Below are 16779 nucleotides of genomic sequence, written 5' to 3'. Positions count from 1 at the left end.
TGCAGCCTTGCTGGCAGCCCAGCCCCCCTCCCCCCACCCAGCCCCAGTCTCTGTAGAAGGCTGCTGTGCTCTTCTCAGACCTTTGCACAAACCAGCAGCACAACCTCCTATGGATGAGGCATCTGCTTTGGTGTCAGATCTGCATTCCTGGCCCTGTGACCTTGGGGCTTATAGCTCATTGGATCGTGATGAGGATTAAATGAGGAAACCTAAGAAAAGTGCCAAATTCCTCACTTGGCGCCTGGTATTAAGTGGAGGCTCAGCTAGTGTTGGAGGTCCCTTTCCTTCTTTCTGGGGCTCCTGGTAAATGCTCAGTAGTGAATTTTCTCACCCTCCTTTGGTTGGAAGAGGAAAAAAAAAAACAAAACCCTCCCTGCTTAATCATGTGGGACTAAACTACCAGAAGATTATAAGAACGTTGCTGAGCCATGAGCTGGGGGTGGAGGTGGGGGGCTCAGTAATGATCTGCCTGCTTATTTAAATAAAATCCTGCCAGCAGAGCCGAATCTTTGCCCTGGGCAAATGCTCCGCTTTGCCGTAACAGTGTTGGTGAGCTGTTAGAAGACAGGGTGACCTTGAGGACTGAGCTGGGCAGGGAGGAAGGTTTCTGCAGCTGTTGGAGGCGGGGGATCCCAGGAGCGGCTCCTGCCTCGCTCACCTGCCCACCTGTCCTGGTGGAATGTCAAGTGCCACCTCCTCCTAAGCCCCCTTGGCTATGGCCGCTGTTGGTGCCTGCTCAGGTGACTGCTCTGCCCGTCCTGCTAACCTCCATGAAAAGACAGAGAGTGGACAGGCCAGTGGATGTGCAAGGTGTCTATATTTTAAGTTTCTAGCACCTTCTACCCAGGAAAATTGCTGAAGACAAGAATGGGGTATAAGGAAGAAGTCCTGCCTCTCAGAGGAAGAGGAGTTTGGCACAGGGCAGCCCCTTGATCTGTTCTGCTCCTTGATGAGAGGCCACGACAGGGCTGGGCAGAGGTGGACCAGAGGACTGCTTTTCAATAATCTCTGCCCTAGGCCTAGGAAGTGTCCCAGAGACCAGTAGCCAAGGACACCTTTCCAAATGTTGTCCATGTTTTGCTCAAAGAGCTAGCTGCAAACTGATTAGCCTAGGAGCCTCAGAGTCCAAGGTCAAGGCAGAGGCCCTGAAGTCCCAGACTTGCTCAAGATGGGGGCTGAGGCAGGACACACCAATCAGAAGTGCAGATGTGTGCCCCAGAGGGCCATGGAAGGCTTGGAAGGAGGAGAAGGTGGGCTGAGCACATCTCAAACCATCCCCAAGCAGAGGGGCTGGTTGGGGGGAGGGGCCAGTCCATCTCTCCTGGATGTAGGGGATGGATGGGGGGTAGGGGGTGACCAGGGCACATCTGTGGGCCTCAAGGGCTCCATTCTAACGAGCAGTGCACTTTGGAGAGGAGGAGGACAGGCTGGGTTGGTGGGTGAAGTGCAGATGGGAGAGCCTCAGGGGACCTTGGGCACAGTGTAATGTCATTTGGGGGGATCTAAACAGCCAAGCCACACTGACAGTTTGAGACGGGGTTCTGAGCCATATTGTCCTGGCTATGTGGAGAGTGTGAGCGACCTCGGGTGGGGGGGGGGAGAAGAAAGTTTCTGCTCTCAGAAACAGGCCTGTGGAGTAGTGTGAAGCAAGAATGAGCCCCTCGGTGCGGGGTCTCTCCTATTTACCCTGCTCACCCTCACTTCCTGAACCCACCAGGGTGCCTCAGTTCCTAGTGTCTGACCAGTCCCAAGAAAAAGAAACCTTGGCTTAGTTGGGGCCATTCCTGGAGCTCCATGACATTCATAGTGGTGGCAGTGATGAACCTTCAGGGTTCTGAAACCCAGCCTGGCCACAGATGCCAAAGAGGACCTGGGCCGGGAGCATCCCAGCCCCTCTCAGCTCTGACCCTGGTCCGGTGGCTGTCAATGTACTTCCCCTGCTATAAACTGAGGATGCCTCAGGTACCTGCTCAGAGCTGAGGGCAGCTAGAAGGTGCCTAGAAGAGGTGGCTTAACCCCCAGCTGCGTGTGTCCAGCGGGCAGGGGCCACGTCTCTTCTATGTGTTGCTGTCGTGTAAGTCTGTGTCTGGCACGGTGCCTAGCGTGTAGCTGGAACATGCTCCATAAAGACTGGGTTCGCGTGTCACATGTGCGGATGCCCATACATGTCGACACTGGCCAGGACCAAAGTTCCTCCTGCACAGTCCCAGTAAACAACTTTTCTCCTTCACTCAAACTTGATCCTGCCAGCCGGTACTAATCCATTGCTGCCAGCTGCCGTCACAAGAATGGGCCGCTCGGCATTAGAGGGGATTGCAGGGATTTAAAATTCTCGGCAGCTCCATGAACTTCCTATTTCTCTAGTGGCTTTGGGGGATTCCACTGACCGTCCTGTCTCCCTACTCACTGACTCCAGGGGAGAACCTCTGTGGGGAGGAGGAGCACCACACCTGGATCCCCGAAGCTCACTCCTTTTCCCTGGGGTGTGAGATTCCGGTGCCACTGCCTAGGGGACTTGCCCTGGGCCCTGGGATCCTGACGAGGTGGGAACTTTCCACTGCCTCTCGTAAGGGAGGATGCTGTGCTTTTCCTATTTCTCCCTGCCCCTCGCTAGCTCAGGGGTGCTCCACTTTTCTAACTCGGTGGGCCCCTTAGTAGTTCCCAGCCAGCTCCACCTGTGGCCTCAGAGGCGATGCCCAATGTGTGTGAAGCCCCCCACTTCTCACCTTCTTGTGAAATTGAAGGGAAGACTTAAAGCCATTTTTGGAAATCTCTTTCTAGCCAAATTTCTATCAGAAGTTCCCAGGGCCATTTCTGGGGGAAATGGGAAGAGCTTTGGGGTGCATTACTGCTCATCCCAGAGATGTTCTTCCAGAAGTATGGCCATTCTGATCCCAGCTGGTATCTGGTAACTCATTTCTGACAATAGCCACCCAGTGTTGGCCTCAGACTCTAAAGACATCCAATCTCTAGAACTGCCCTCACTTCAGTCACCAAATGAGGTTCCCAAAACATCTATGCTCTTGACCAAGGAACTACAAATTCAGGGTTTTTGTAGTTCCCCTCAGGTTCAAATAATTTGCTGAACAACAAAGGACTCAGGATGGCACTCTACTTATGATTACAGTTTTATTAAAGGCTATAAATCAAGACCAACCAAATAAAAGAGCACAGAGGGCAAGGTCTGAGAGTGTCCCTAATGCAGAGACTCAGAACCTGTCACCACCCCCACCCCCCACCCCAGGCACACGGTGCATCCACCAACAAGGAAGTGCCACAGGGCTGTCCAGAGTTTCACTGGGTTTTATTGTGTAGGCATGACTGACTGAGCACTGGCCATGGCAAGAAACAGAAAGTATTCTTGGTGACAGAAAGTATTCTGATAAGATTTGGACTCAAATAACCAATTCTGGGCAAAGTTCAGTCTTCCAAACACAAGCCTCTCACATGCTTCTTCTGGCCAGAGACCGCTGTCTTTCCCTGGGCAAGTCCTGACCATTGAGAGAGGATGGGACTCATCTGTTACACTCCTGAGGCTTCAAAACTGGGGCCCTGTTGGGTTGCCCCGCTCCATCATGGCGATGGCCATCCCTGCCCTGCCTATGGAAGCCCTGCTGGGACATGGGCGGTGCAGAGTGGAGAGCTCTCGGCTACACTCCCTTGCTTTCCCCATCAGGGTTACCTGCAGCCTGCAGCCCAGAGCAGAAAGGGCCCTGTGCCAGCTCAGCCTGGCTGGTGCTCTCTGAGCCTCCCAGGACCAGGACAGAGCCATGGTGGGACAGTATGGGGAAGTACTCCATGCAGGGCTTGAGCGAACAAATGTCCCTTTACCACGCTTCTTCCCCTCCCAGATGGCTAAAAATGCAGCAGTTGGCATTTCTGCCACCGCCAGGCCCCAGGGCACCTGCATAGGGTTAGGTCAAAAGCCAAACCCTGTGGTTTGGGAAATTAGCCACATTTGTGGGACTCTCAGGAGACACCCCGGCTTCTCTCGGCCCTACCTGCATGCTCAGTTGGGATGTCACCACCCGCGCGTTTGCACTTGCAGATGTGTGGGTGAGCCTGCACTTGTCACAGTGCCTGGGGATCCATCCTCTTGGCATTTGCCTGTCGGGGTCCAGGGATGCCAGAGATCCTTTGCTGAGCTAGATGGTCAGGCACATGCTAGGGAGGAAGACCCTGGGAAATGGCCCACTGCCCCTGGTCTCTGGAAAGCCCTCTTTCCCACCGACACCCAGGGTGAATGAGTGGGAATGAAAGAGCAGGATTCCATGACCTCTGACCAGCCACAAGGTGGGAAGTGCAGGTGGATACAGGCAGGTGTGAGGAACAGCTTGTTTGTTCCACTTGCTATGATTCTTTGGCTGTTGCATCATTCGGGCCCTCTGGGTCAAGGAAACCTCGGTCTGGGTAGTGGGAATTCATGGGGCACTGGGTGGCCTCTTTGCCTGGCAGGAACTGCCCTGCAGCCCCACCTGTCATCAACACTTGCCACCCCACCTCAAGGTTCCTCCCTGGGACCAGCCTCCCACTTCGGTGTGTCAACTCAGCGTCCCCTCTGGGCTTTTTGACTTGTGACCTGTTTTGTGCGATGTGTTTGAAGACCTTGGCTGCTCGGCTCTGCTTATGGCTGAACACCTCTCTTCTTGTTTTGCAGTTGGAAAGACGTCTCTGATCACGAGGTTCATGTATGACAGCTTCGACAACACATACCAGGTGAGGTCCTGGAGGCCCTGCCTCCACCCCGCCCACCCCTCATCGGCGTCCATGGCCGAGTGACCACAGCCAGCCTCTCTCCAGGGCTTGCTGAGCTGGGATCAGAGTGGGATGGCCCCAGGTTCCTGGGATATCTGTTTGCTTTGGAGGAGCTTCCCCCCAGGGTATTGGTCCCCAGCCTCGTAAAGATTTTTCTGAAAAATCTAGATCTCAGAAAGGAAATGTTTTCCAGAGAGAAATCTTAAACACAGAGAGGGGACACATTTCAGTCTGGGTGCTCTCAGCCTTCACAGACAGGCTGAGCCAGTACAGTGTTTGGATACTTAAAGGGGCAGTCAGGTGGAAGAGGAGCCAGCCAAAATATGGGAGGGGTGGAACTTTAGAAGAGTTTGCTCCTCCTTGTGTGGTTGTGTTTTCTGGGGCCTTCCATGCACACACTCCGGACCTCTCTCACACAGACGTGCACATACTACCACCCTTAGACCTCTCCTGCGCATTTAGCCTTTCACACACACCCTCTCTCACACACCACCTTAATACACACATGCATATGCACACACACTCACTCCAACACACACACACACACACACACACACACACACACACACACACACACACACACCATTGCTGAAGCCCTTCCTTTCTTGAAAGGCTTGTGTGGTGGCTCTGCCCTGCCCTATGTGGGCAGAAGGTTGAATGGCATGACCTCTGGGGCTCTTGGCTCTGGAATGGTGTTCTGAGGTCAACCACAGGCTGACAGGTGGCTCAAAAGCTGAGCAATTGAGGACAGTAGTAATCTTGCCTAGCACCCCTGGTGAGAAGAGGTTTGCACAAGTGGCTCTCTTGCAACCACAGCTTTTTGCAACAGGCACCAAACTTAATCATTTATACTATTTTTAGGCTGGGGGGACTCTGTTTTCTTCCTTAGGATAGAAACAAATAGTAATGCATTTCTCTAAGCTAATGGGCTTTGTGGGATACTAACTCCAAGAAACGTTAGTAGGTGTTACTTGGGGAAAAAAAAAAAAAAAAAAGGAGGGTGGTGGCTCAGAGTGTGTGTGGAGCTGGGAACTCCAGGGAGCAGGAGTGACTGCCTGCTGCAGGACTTCTCAGGGTCTTTCCTTCCTCAATGTGTGCTTTGATTTGCTGAAAGCAAATGTGATTAGGTGTTTGATCATGGAATCCCTTTATCATGGAGTTCTCAAGGACAAATATCTATAGACTCACGGGGACTGCTGTTCTAAGAATGTCCTTCCCTATTGCTGACCTTACAGAGGGTGCAGAGTAGTTCTGTGCTGCTTTTTTAGGCTGCCTGACCCTCTGAACCAGTCCTTCTTGTCTCAGATACCCTCAGAGAGCCCCCATCTGCCTCCCTGTTTACTCGTATTCTGCTCTGGTCTGAGACACTGGATCACCATGGACCAAATAGGAATTGACCTTGGTGAAGAACAGGAAGCTTGGGGAAAGAAGTCCTGAGTGACACACAGCCCTAGGCCAGGGCTTTGGTCTTGGCCCCATAGTCACATCCTCCCCAGGGCAGGGCTTTGTACCCCATGGGCTCCCAGGAGCCTCTCTAGTTCATAAGGGGGCTTCTCTTGCATCAGAGGGGATAGCCCTATCTAACAGCCTCCTTCCAAAGTCTGACTTGATACTGTGTGTGTGTGTGCACACGCATATTTATATGATCTCATATATTGTTGTATATTTATATGATCTCGTATATTGTTGTATATTTTTAATATTAAGTTACTTAACATACCTCCTGTTAGCATCCCATTGAGAACAATGGGATTTGGGGCTGCTTGGTGTTTTGGACAGTGAGGAGCAGAACTTCTGCGCTCTTACCCCACCTCTGTCTCCAGGCCACCCCATTACTTTCTTGTACCCATTATTGTCAAGTATCTCTAGTTGGGCAGCCCACTACCTACAGCTCGGTGGCCTCTCTGCATGACACTCCCTGACAGTGGCACTGTCACCTCCCCCCGCCCACACACACACACACACACACACACACACACACACACACACACCATGGCTGTCACTGCTAAAATGCTCTTTCCACTCCCTTCCTGTCCGCTGACTCACGTGGCTGAGAGCAAATGCTTGCTGGGCTGCGAGGCCTGCCATGCTCTGCTTGCCACCCTGATCCTACTTGTCCCACGGCTAACTCAACCTCCTGACTCTAGGGCGGCTCCTCTGTGCTTCCGGCCTGGTGGAGGCCAGGATGCCCTTGGAGCACCACTGTATTGCTGGGCCCAGGAGAGGGCCTGGCCATAGATGGTGTCGCAGATGCCAGGGGCACAGAGCTGGCTTGAAGAGGCTCTGCCAGTCAGGGTTTTTAGACCTCATCAGACTGAGAGGCCGCAAGGCCTCACTCAATGTCAGGGCAAGAAAGACAAGAGAAATCCCAGGGAGACAACCACCCTCTCCATTGTAAGGCTTTCTGACTTATTTTTTTTCTGGCGCAGGTGGAATCCTTTCCTAACATCCTTTAAAATGGTAATTAGGCTGGGAAGCTGGGCCCCAGCTCTGCACACACAGGCTGGTTTTAATGAATCCTCTGGAGATGGGAGAGGCCTGTTATTTTATTTTGTTTGTCTCAGTGTGGTAGCGGAGGTGTATGGGAAGTAGACAGGACCCCCAAGGGCTTTGGGGGATGAACTTAACCTCCTCCCAATTTGTGCCCCCCGAATGGGGACATTCCCATCATCCCCCACAACAACAGTCCCTGATTGGGCTCCTCTGAGTCTCCTGCCTCTTCCAGACCATGGGCTCCCTGCGGTGGCCACAGAGCTCCCCTACCCCCACCTCTGGGCACTGACTGGCCTCTCATCAGACAAACTGCACCTCCTCTACAAGGTGGGGGTCACACACATGCCTACATGCAGACGCACACACATGTGCACACATGGACACCCAGCACCTGGGTCCTGATACCTGGTGGCCCTCCCTAAATACTGCTTCTTCCGTCTGCATACCTTCCTGCCTCCATCCAGTGGCTGCAGCGAATCCTCCTTGTCTCCCCACCTGCTCCCAGCCTCCTCTCCGGGAAGCATCCATTCCCACCTTGTCTGCAACTCCTCACACCCAAGGGACCCCGCCACTAGCACGATTCACCCAGCACTCTTCACGCTGAGGTGCTAATGTGGAAGGGGCGGGTGAGCAGGATGGTACCTGGGTGACAACAGTGGTGTCTGCTGTGAGCACTGTGACTACTCAGGGGCAGCTCACGCCTACCCTGGGCGGCTGAGTTGCCCTGTCCCTGGCTTTCATCATTGCTCCTGCCTGGGTTCTGGCTCCTGGCAGATCTGCAGCTGGACATGGCCCTGGATGTGGATCCCAGGTTACCCTGAAAGAGTATCAGTGATGTCAACACAAAGAGGACGGAGTCCAACTGAATAAGGGTCCAGCAACTAAGATATTTGAAAGTGGCTTCTTGGGGCCACACTGTGAGAGGCTGGGGAGAATGTGGACCCCAAACACCCTAAGAACTGATGAGTTTCCTGGAACAGAATGTAGAGAGGGGGTGAAGTGCCACTCGAGAGGCCTTGATAGAACCCGAGATACTAGCTGTTTGCATGTGATGTCCAGATAATCACCCCAGCACCCTGGGGAGACAGCGACAGGACCTTACCACATTCCAGGAGGTCAGAGTGAGGGGCACACAAAGGAAAAGGACTCAGCGTGTCCCTTGACCCACTCCAGCTCTTTTGTCTCCTTTAAAAGGAGGCATTCAGGCCCTGAGTTCAGTCTCCAGCACCATGCACGAGGCCAACAGAGGAGGCCCAGGTTCCAATCCCAGGTCTGTCACGAAACTGGGAGTCTCTGGCCAAGCCCTTCAGTTTCTTAGGATTGCATTTTTTTTTTTAAAGAGAGAATTTTTAATATTTATTTATTTATTTTTTTAGTTTTCGGCGGACACAACATCTTTGTTTGTATGTGGTGCTGAGGATTGAACCCGGGCCGCACGCATGCCAGGCAAGCACGCTACTGCTTGAACCACATCCCCAGCTCCAGGATTGCATTTTTTAACCTGGAAATTGAGTGGCCTTTTACCTCCACATCACCTAGACCAGTGGCCTCAAAACTGTAGAAGTAGAATTGTGGTTATTTCATTTGTGCAATCCTAGGGATTGAACCCAGAGCTTTGCCCTGGCAAGGCAAGTACTCTAACATCAAGCTATATCCACAACGGGAATATGGTTAATTTGTATTAAAAGCATAGCTCACATAGTCTAGATGATGGAACGGTATGGGCCAGAGTGCTCTCAATACAAATGTGCATTATTTTATGTTATGGAAAAGCCAAAACAAAAATAACTGCAACTCCAAAACAAACTAAATCGATAGTGATGGAGTGAAACTAACAATAACTTGCCTGTGTGTCCTAAATGCGTGTGTGTCGCAACCTTACTTGTGCAATTGTACGATGCTTTGCAGCTCTCCCAGATGTGCTTGATCCCTGGCAACATGGCGATCTTACTCTGTGAGGGCAGTAGAAGGTCCTGTCCCTGTTTCTGCCAGGTGCTGATGTCAAATGTGAGGCAACATTCTTATATAGTGAAATCGAAATGCCAGTCACTGGGGAAAGATGACCCCATCCTCAGAGACTCACCTGTGCCCTGCCACCCATCCAGGTGCTCCTCTGGACGTTGACCCGGGACTGCTCTCTACGCCACCTTGCCCAGGCTCCAACATCTTTCCTTTCCCTCCCTCTTCTCCTCTGCCTTTCCTTCCCTTTTATCAGTCATTATAAGTAGGAATGTGGGTCACCCTTTAATTCAGAAAGATGGCTGTGACTTCCACAAGGAAAGGCTTTCTGGGTGCAGAATGGAATTTGGGTTGGCACCCTGTGTGGTGATGCTGTCAGGCCCCGGGGCTCTTGCTCTGATCTTGCTCCATCTCCTTGGCACGCGGGCACCCATCTTCCTGCATATTGGCGGTAGCTGCTTCAGACCTCATGTCCACATTCAGGGCAGAAAAAGAAAGTGAGAGCTTTGCTGGAATCTCTCCTCGGGCCGATTGCTGCTTCTGTCTTAATGGCCAGAATCAGGTCACACGAGCACCCTTAGCCTCTAGAGAGGCTGAGACAGCAGAGTTTAGTTTTAGAGTCTCTAAGGCAGAATCAAGTAAGGGCATAGGGCATTGCCAGGGGCACCAGCTAATGCATTTGAGGAGCTAAATGGACCCATGATGCAATCCTCTGTCCCGGATGTAACCCAGACTTCCTAATTCAGTGTGCAGGTTACACACAGGTAAGTTCTCAGATGCCCTTAAAGCCACCACCTGGAACCTCTTTCACTCTAAGAGCTGAAGGAGGGCTGGCCTGCCTGGACCCAGTTGTCCCCCCTTCAGGAGAACTCTCAGGGAGCTTCAAGCCATGCATCCCTGGACATGGGTGTGGCTTTGAAGGGACTGACTGATTTTGATGTGAATAAGCCCTTATTTAAAGTTTGAAAGTATGTATCATTTGCTTGATGTTCAGACCAGCGTCAGGAAATTAAAGAGTGACCGATAAGTTAAATTGGCCACCGAAGACTTTGAAAGAAGCCAGGTACCTGCACGGTGGCCTCAGGAGCCAACCTCCCCTCCCCCAGGGCATACTCAGAGCTTTTGACCAGAAGAGACCTTGCCCAACATGTTTTCCAGAGGCTGCCATCTCTTCCCCCACTAAGTGCCCACTTGCCGGTCTGAAGCCTTAAGTTTTGCCAGACTCATTTGCATGCTATTTTGCATGACTTTACCCGGATACTTTCATCTGATGTTTGGTGGTGCAGAGCCGGGAACAGCAGCTTCATTGTCAAGGGCTTGTCATGCCCAGCTGCTTTCTGCCACTTACGGATGCTTCCCCAGTCCTCAGCCCAGGCCTCGCCAAGGCTGAAAGAAGACACATACATGCCTTTTCATCATTTCTTTTCCAAAGAAGAGAATCTTGAGTCAACTTATGTAAATTACCATTCAGATTTCCACTGCAGACTTTTTTTTTTACTGTATCTTGTCAGAATAGGGATGCAAAAATTATATCTCAGAATAAATGCACATAGCCAAAAAATTTCAGTCAGTGCCTTCGAGAGCTCTCTGCTCAGGAATCAGCTGGGCCATTAGCAGTTCTGTGCAGAGGGAGGTGTGTAATGAACCATCCTTTCTGTGCAAAGCACATCTTGAACCCCTGTGGATACTGCTTAACACCATGTTCAGAAGAAGATAAAGGTGGGTGCAGCTGTGAAATCTCTAAGATTCCCTGCATTTTGGATAAAATAAAATAGCTGTCATTTTTCTTAGTGCTGTTTGCAAGCACACAGTTAGAAAAGGAATAAATAAGCGTTGCCAGGTTTGGGGCAACCTAATTTCAGCAAAGTGCAGCCCAGTACTTTCAGAAGACCTGGTAGCAGGTAGCAGGTGCAGGCAGCATGGGTGCAGAGGGGTGAGGAGAGAGTCATGGGGATCTCGGACCAGCAGGAGACTCCTCAGAGTCAAGTCTCCTGCTCATGTGGTCTTGATATCCTGTGTTTTCCACCCTGTGGAATAGTTACCAGCAAAAATAACTTGCTCACACACACAAAAAAAATAACTTGCATACCTCACAACATAAAAATGAAAAACAGAATACTACTTTGACCAAGACTGTACTTCAAGCTAGGAAAGGGGGTTGGTCTCTTTTAGGATTCATCTTTCTGAAGGTAAGTCTTTCCTGAAGCCCTGGGAACACTAGTTTAGAGGGATGCTAATAGGCAGCAGGAGAGGACCTCTACTGCAAAGACCCTCCACTAGGACACAGACATATTGGCTCACAGTTTGCTCTTTCTTGAAGATCACTCCACAAGGCCATTACACATGATCAGACTGGGAGACGTTGTTGGAGGATCTCCGTGGGCTGGGTTTTGCAGATCCACTTGGAAATCCCTGGGTCATTTGGTCACTAATAGCAGGTCTTCATTTTTGTTTCATGCCGCATAGTAGAGAATACAGCATACCGTCAGGTAGTCTAACTCATTTGGTCCAACAATCCTTAGGAAAGCTGTGGCTGTCCCTGTGGTTGTTAGAGGTGAGGAAACAGGGCAAGAAAGGCTAAGCCCACTTTTCCAAGATACTCTCCATCTGGTTCTTCTAAGCCCATCAGACCACTCAGACTCACCAGAGCAGTGGTCGAGCTCACTGAAAACAGACTGGGCCCGTGGGCACATGAGCCCACCCAGGCCCACTGGAGTGTGGCACCCTGCCAGCTGCATGGTAGCTCCTCTGCAGCTCGCTGTGGTCTGTCCTGGGAGGCACTGATGGGCAGCCTAGGTTTGTTGACAGATATGTGCTCCCTGCCCTAAGTGGCCTGTGAAGGCTCCTGATCACCTAGGCCCCGGTACACTGAGGGGCTATGTGCATATCATGGATCTGGGCTTCATCTTCAAAGAAGAAGCCCCACCCCCATGCTCCCATATTCTCATATCTACACAAGTATAATGCACCCATGCATACGCACAGATGCATGCCCCCATGTGCAGATAAAACATGAACTTGTGTGTCCCCACTCATCCACATATCTGCTCATGCAGTTCATACCCACATGTCATCAGTGCATGCCTGTGTGAGCTCTGTTCACCTTTGAGAGGGAGGGTACCCGTGACAGATCACAGGGAATCACCAAGGTGGCTGGGCCTTTTGTGGAAGGGTGCGGCCTATCTGCGTAGTTAGTTCTTTTAGTCTGGTGACTCCGAAGTCCTCCAAAGTGGACCTGAAGTGACAGCCACAGATACGAGCATACTACAGAGGCCGAGGAGGAAAAAAAAAAAAAAATTAGTTCCATAAGGAATGGAGGTCAGGGAAAATAAAGATAGCTATCACAGAGATGTTGACGGAGCTCATTAGTTCTCTCTCTCTCGTTCTCTCATTCTCTTTCACATCTGTCAACACATCTGTCAACAAATCTAGGCTGCCTGTCAGTGCCTCCCAGGACAAACCACAGCTAGCTGCAGAGGAGCTACCATGCAGCTGGCCGAGGGTCACACTCCAGTGGACCTGGGTGGGGATCCTGGTCTGTTTTCAGTGTGCTCTGCCAGTTCTTCTGGGTCCCAGTGGTCTGGTGGGCTTACAACACTGGAATCATAAGAAGCTCCAGGGTTTTCATGGTCAGCCAGATGTTGCTGTCATTTGAGCGAGTTGATGCAGTAAGGCAGGGATAATGGTCAGGTTTAGAATGGAGAGTTTCCGTGGGCCAGCCTGCAAAATGGCACATGAAATGGCTTGGCAGGTAGGGTGTCTCATGACAAGGTGACCAGAAAGACAGAGGTTCTCCTCACATGGCAATTTGTGAAGCAGACCCTCACAGACCTCTAAAATTTGAGGCCAACCTACTCAGGCTCCCCTGTTGAAACCATTCTGTAGAAAGTGGACAAAGCAGCCAAAGCCATCGGCCTGCGAGGGTCTGAGTTGGCACAAGACAGAACCTGGAAGACCCAGCAGAATAGGTCTTCCAGACAGAGCCCAGCAGCCCCGGGAACCCCAGGTGCCCATCGGCTTTGATCTTAACCAGTCTCATGGGTGCTCAGCCTAGCTACTTCCCTAAACCACTCCTGGACTGCACCCATCCCCTGTGAGGAGGGGGATGCCCATCAGCTTCATGTCTCTCTACTCTGGTGGCATGCACGACATCCAAGCATAGTCCCTTTTCATTAGTTCTTGCAGTTTGGTTGCAGTGGCCTCCAGAGAAGCAACGTCTGGGACCATCCCCTGGAGGATACCCTAGCTGGGATGTGACTTAAAGGAGCCAGACCATGAAAGTCATCCTGTATTTCCTCCACCCAAACCCATGAGTTAGCATCCAAGAAGTTCCAGCGTAGTCCTTGCAACTTTGCTGATTTGCTGTGAGACCTTGGGAAAATTACCTTCCTTTTGTGTAAGCCCCAGTTTGTCATCTGTTCAATGGAGATGGTGTTCTCAGCCAGGCAAGCTCTCCTGCCCCGGCTTTCTTGTTAAAGGTCCCTTGTCCCAGTGCACCAAGCCTCTCTATCCACATGTCCTAGGCATCATCTGCATGCTCCCCTTCCTCTCCAACCTCTCCCCTTACCTATCTTCTAGAACTTGCAGCAGGTTCTGGTTTATCTTTCTTACCTTTGTCCCATCCTTCAACCAGAGTTGCTTTCCTAAAGCCCTGGCTACATAGGAAATCCCTCTGGCTTTACCCAGTTCTCAGGCTCCGTCTTGTCCTCTCCCCGACTGCCCTACACAGTCCACCGGACCTGAATCTTTTTTCTTTTTTTCTCAAGGAAATGTGGGGCTTCACACCTCAGGGTGCTTGAAGACCTGGCTTTTACCTAAAACAGATGGTCTCTTGCCTTTACTGCCCCAGCCGAGGTTTGTGTTTCTTTCCCATACTGGGGATTGGACCCAGGGTTGCTCTACCACTGAGCTACATCCCTAGCCCTTTTTATTTTGAGACAGAGTCTTGCTAAGTCGCCCAGACAAGCCTTGAACTTGCAAATCCTCCTGTCTCGGCCTCCCCAGTTGCTGGGATTATAGGTGTGCACCACCACACCAAGCTTTGACCCAGGTGTTTATCTTTCTAATTCTTACAGAATTCCTAGTTCCTGTTAGTATCTTTTCCCTTCAGGCTGAACCATGTCCTTTAACATTTATTTTTATTTTTTTTGAAGTGCTGCAGGCCACAGTTTCTTTGTTTTCATTTACCTAAAGATGTTTTGATTTTACCTCCACTTTTGAAGAATATTTTTTCTGCATTTAGTAATCCGAGTCCACTTATTCTTTCTGCCGGCACCTTAGTGATGTCATTCTGCTGTGCTGGCCTCCCAGTTTTTCTGCCGGCTGTCATCCCTGTCATCATTCCCTTGCGTGCCATGTCTCATTTTTCTCTGGCTGTTTGTAAGATCTGATCTTTGTATTTGGTTCCAGCAATTGGACTTTGATGTGAATTGATTTTTTTGGGGGGGGGGCAGGGGACTGGGGATTGAACTCAGGGCCACTGAGCCACTGAGCCACATCCCCGGCCCTATTTTGCATTTTATTTAGAGACAAGGTCTCACCGAGTTGCTTAGTGCTTCGGGTTTTTTTTTTTTGTTGTTGTTGTTTTGCTGAGGCTGACTTTGAACTTGCAGTCCTCCTGCCTCAGCCTCCCCAGCCGCTGGGATTACAGGCGTGTGCCATCACACCTAGATTTTTGTTTGTTTGTTTGATCCTACTTAATTACCAAGTTTCTTGAATGTGTAAATGTAGCTTTTTATTTATGAATTTAGGAAACTTTGGGCCATTATGTCTTCAAAACAATTTTGTGTTCCATCCTTCTTATCCTCTTCTGGGACTGCAGTTTAACTGTTTGATATTGTGCTACGCAGTATCAAGGCTCTATGAGGGAATTTTTAAAATTTCTTTTCTCTCTGTGCTTCCTTTTGGATAATTTCTATTGATCTGTTTTCAGCTTCTCTGTCTGTTACAGCTGTACTCTCCAATTTACTGTTAAACCCAGCAGTAATTTCTAAATTCATTCATTGATCTCTCAGTTCTAAATTTTGCATCCAATTCTTCTTTATAGTTTCTCTTTGCTGAAATGTTTGAATCGGTGCCTTCATTATAAGCATAATTTTCTTCATATATTTGAGCGTAATGACATTAACAGTTGTAATATAATTATTGCTACTTTTAACATCTGGGTCAGCTCAGGGTTGGGCTCCATTTATTCTCTTTGTTCTTGAGTATGGCTCACATTTTCCTCTCATTTGCTATGCGTAGGAATTTGAGGTTATAGCCTCCACGTTGTGATTAAGACCATGAACTCTACTTGCTTTGTTTGACAAGAACTGGTTTTTTTTCAGCAGGCAGCTAAATTGTTTGGATCCCCCCATTTCTCAGTTCTCTCCCTTGTGATAGGCAGCAACTGAAAGTCCTGTTTGGATTTTTTATATTTATTTTTATTTATTTATTGTCTTTTGTTTTTAGTCTCCAGTAGGCTGCTTGGGGCAGCATCTATTTGCACACTTTGGGGTCCCTTCTCTGTATTTTCTCGTCTCCAGGATTTATTTCACAGTACTGGGGGATCAAACTCAGGGCCTTGTGCATGCTAGGCAAGAGCTCTATCATGGAGCCACATCCCCAGCCTCCTCCAAGATTTTCTGGCAGCTGTGGTAATTTTGCAATCAGTCCTTTAATTTCTTCATCACTAAAACTGTGGGTTTCTTTCCAACTCTTCCAACCCCTCAGCTGCACCTGGGATCTGCCCACAGGTGAGGAGTCATAAAAACCAAAATTTTATCGGTGCTTTTCCTTTTAAGTGATTTTGACCGATTCCCTTCCAGTTTCTACCTGCTTTAGGCAATTTCCAGAAACTTCAGACAATGGTTTTATTTTGTTCAGAGTTCACAATAGTCATCTGCAAAGAGGGTTGGGGGATTTTTGTCCACCATGACAAACGTCAGAGCTCCATGCTCCCTCCCTCTGAGACATCTTTCCATCCTCCACTACTCCCCCACACTCACCTGCTGGAAAGCTTATATGCATATCTGCATATTTAGCATTTGCATATTTGCCCCATCATTCCTCAAGAACTTTACCAGAAGCAAAGTCTTCCAGTCCTGCACCCCTAGATGCTCTCTATCTGGCAGCCACAACCCTCTGTATCAGCTTCTCCACGAAGTCGGAAGCTCCTGGTGGGCATGGACCAGGGCTTATTCCAGCACACAATAGGCACCAGAAGTCATAAGTGACTGAGTATGAATTTCTCGTCTGTCTGCTGCAAAGGAGGTGCCCAGGGAAAACCATGTCCACCTTCTCCCTGCAGATCTGACCTTTCTGGGAGAGATGGGCCCCAGCTGGCAGCCATGTGGAGCCAGCTGCTTGTGTCTTGTGTCTGGGAAAACAGATGCTGCCAAGGAGCTAGAAATGCTCTGGTAATGGAGAGCCAGCCAAATTCCTTTTATAAAAAAAGTTCCTTCTATTCTGTCCTTAGAGAGCTGACTTTATTTTTTTTTCCTGCTAAAATGCAAATTAACTTCCTCTTAAGTGGGCTCTGCTGAGCTATTATGGCTAATGACCATCAAGTTTCCACAACAGGGAGCCAGACAG

At 50.0% G+C, this 16779-nt stretch overlaps 1 protein-coding gene across 2 annotated transcripts in view; it reads left to right on the top strand.

The window, feature by feature from the left end:
- Rab6b (RAB6B, member RAS oncogene family) overlaps window positions 1-16779 on the top strand; it is a 74379-nt gene that overhangs the window by 25102 nt on the left and 32498 nt on the right. For both annotated transcript variants that reach the window (XM_078043338.1, XM_013359380.4), the window contains exon 2: window positions 4658-4716. In XM_078043338.1, the coding sequence (XP_077899464.1) occupies window positions 4658-4716 (59 nt within the window). The remainder of the gene's footprint in view (window positions 1-4657; window positions 4717-16779) is intronic.

The sequence above is a fragment of the Ictidomys tridecemlineatus genome, chromosome 3, assembly GCF_052094955.1.
Source record: "Ictidomys tridecemlineatus isolate mIctTri1 chromosome 3, mIctTri1.hap1, whole genome shotgun sequence".
NCBI classification, from domain to species: domain Eukaryota; kingdom Metazoa; phylum Chordata; class Mammalia; order Rodentia; family Sciuridae; genus Ictidomys; species Ictidomys tridecemlineatus.
This window is presented reverse-complemented; position numbering and strand designations above follow the sequence as displayed.